This window comes from Echinops telfairi, unplaced genomic scaffold (genome assembly GCF_000313985.2).
Source record: "Echinops telfairi isolate 266 unplaced genomic scaffold, ASM31398v2 ScPeMD7_5592;HRSCAF=6446, whole genome shotgun sequence".
NCBI lineage: Eukaryota > Metazoa > Chordata > Mammalia > Afrosoricida > Tenrecidae > Echinops > Echinops telfairi.
In genome coordinates, this window is record NW_022109491.1 from 46,792,447 (window position 1) to 46,794,984 (window position 2,538).

The 2,538-nt window shown below is 51.5% G+C and overlaps 1 protein-coding gene across 1 annotated transcript; it reads left to right on the plus strand.

Moving 5' to 3' along the window:
• Positions 1–4: 4 nt before the first annotated feature.
• On the plus strand, positions 5–2,044 carry INSM1 (INSM transcriptional repressor 1; the record flags this gene model as incomplete). The annotated part of the gene is made up of 1 exon (XM_004698148.2): positions 5–2,044. A coding segment is annotated over one exon (930 nt), but the record flags the coding sequence as incomplete, so codon positions are not given.
• Positions 2,045–2,538: the final 494 nt, after the last annotated feature.

The window sequence follows — 2,538 nt, forward strand, 5'->3', positions numbered from 1 at the left end:
GCGGCCTGCGCCCCCGGCCGCTGCGGAAGCGCCTGCCAAGGCAGCCAAGGGCTCGGGGGTCAAGAAGCCCAAGGCCATCCGCAAGCTGCACTTCGAGGATGAGGTGACCACGTCGCCCGTGCTGGGACTGAAGATCAAAGAGGGCCCGGTGGAGGGGCCGCGGGGCCGCTCCGGGGGCGCGGCGAGGCCGCTGGGCGAGTACATCTGCCAGCTGTGCAAGGAGGAGTACGCCGACCCGTTCTCCTTGGCGCAGCACAAATGCTCGCGCATCGTCCGCGTGGAGTACCGCTGCCCCGAGTGCGCCAAGGTCTTCAGTTGCCCGGCGAACCTGGCATCGCACCGCCGCTGGCACAAACCGCGGCCCGCCCCGGCCACCGCCCGCGCGCTGGAGCCCGAACCCAGCGCCAAGGCGGAGGGGCGCGAGGCCACGAGCGGGGGCAGCGACCGCGACACGCCGAGCCCCGGCGGAGTGTCGGAGTCGGGCTCAGAGGACGGGCTCTACGAGTGCCACCACTGCGCCAAGAAGTTCCGCCGCCAGGCCTATCTGCGCAAGCACCTGCTGGCGCACCACCAGGCTCTGCAGGCCAAAGTCTCGCCGCCCGCGCCCTCAGCCGAGGACCTACTGGCCTTATACCCAGGGCCCGACGATAAGGCGCCCCAGGAGGCGGCCGGCGACGGCGAGGCAGATGGCCTGCTAGGCCTAAGTGCGCCCGCTGAGTGCCACCTGTGCCCGGTGTGCGGGGAGACGTTCCCCAGCAAGGGCTCGCAGGAGCGGCACCTGCGCCTGCTGCATGCCGCTCAGGTGTTCCCCTGCAAGTACTGCCCGGCCACCTTCTACAGCTCGCCGGGCCTCACGCGGCATATCAACAAGTGCCACCCATCCGAGAACAGACAGGTGATCCTCCTGCAGGTGCCCGTGCGGCCGGCCTGCTAGAGCGCGCACTCCGCCCCCTGAACTGTGCCTTCGCTTGGAGACCCACAAAGAGAGTGCGCCCTGCCCTGCAGCGCCCGGATCCGCGCCGCCGGCCCTCGCCTCCCAATCACAGTGTCTTCTCCGCTTCTCGCTGTTTGGCGTGATCTTAACCCTGACCCTCTGGTGGTGGTTCCTTTTGGGCCTCCTCTTTTACGTTGTCTCCCCACCTCTCGCCCATGGCACGAGAGCCAGTTAGTTCCCTTCCTGTCCAAGGGCGAGAAGCTGTATGCGTTTGTCTCGTCGTGGTTGTAGCTCCCTTTGGAAGGGGGCGGTGGTTTTTCTTGCTCGTATTCGCTGTGTTCATGGTCTGGAAATGCGGTTTGCTCTTGCCTAACACTGCTCTCTATGTATGTAGCGTACGGGTTATTTTGGGTGAATCTTGAGGAATAAATGCCTTTATATTTCACAGGCTGTAAATTGAATCTCCCACATGATTAGCTTTATTATGGCTTGTGAACTGCTGGAGTCTGGCTTTACATTTTTTTATGTGAACAAATCAAATTGCTTAAAAAAAAGAGTTTTCTTTAGTATAGCCACAAATGCCTTGAACTGTTGTCTGTCTGGGATTGTTTTGGGGGGAGGGAAGCGAATTTCAGAAGATGCTGTAGAAACTGCCTCAATATTTCAAGTAAGGTTTTCTTTGTTGAGGTAGAACTATATGAGTTTCCTCTAAATGTATATGTTGATTTATGAGTAATTGTTATTTATTCTTTATTTATATTAATTATTAAGACTATTATATTATTTGATTGCAGATTTTTTTGATGCGCCTTTTTTTTCCTGCCACTCTTGACATTTCACTGTGCATTTTAGAAAAGAGCCTTTTTCTAAAGGGATCTGCTACAAGTTTTAACTTTTCTATTTATCTGAGTGAATTACAGACAACCTACCATTTTATTCTGCTTGGAGGGCCCCCAGGCCTTTGTATAACGGACAGCTCTTACTTTTAAATGCAATCTCTTTTCTACATACATTATTTTCTTAATTGTTAGCTATTTATAGAAAGCTTCAATAGAACTGTTTTGACTGTATAACTATTTACTATTGAAATAAAGTATTTTCAAAATCAAAGTAAAGTGGACTTATTTCTGCATGTACTGGATTCAGCAAGGACTTAACGTAGAGATTTGGATTTTTTAAAAATGATTTTTAAAGGAAAAAACAAAAACAAAAAATCCACCACCACCTTCACTAGGGTTGTCAATGTTTCTGAATAGAGCTCCCATATGGCCAAAGATAAAATCTTGCTGGGATCCCATGAATACACTGGAAGGTGGAGTTAGAATGAAGGTTGTGCACATATTTTTTTTTAAATGTAGCTAAACCCAACATTCTATCTTTTTAACTAAGGAGTTGTTGAAATGGGAGAAAGACGAGCCTTTCCACACCTGTAACGTGTGACAGTCTCAGAAACCCACAGAGGCAGTTCTGCCCTGCCCTATCGAGTCACCATGAGTTATAATCAGTTTGATGGCAGTGAGTTTGATTTGGTTGTAAGCACATCACTTTGATTTACCAAATCATTCATTTCCTGATACTTGGGGCTCAGTATGATATTCCTCAAA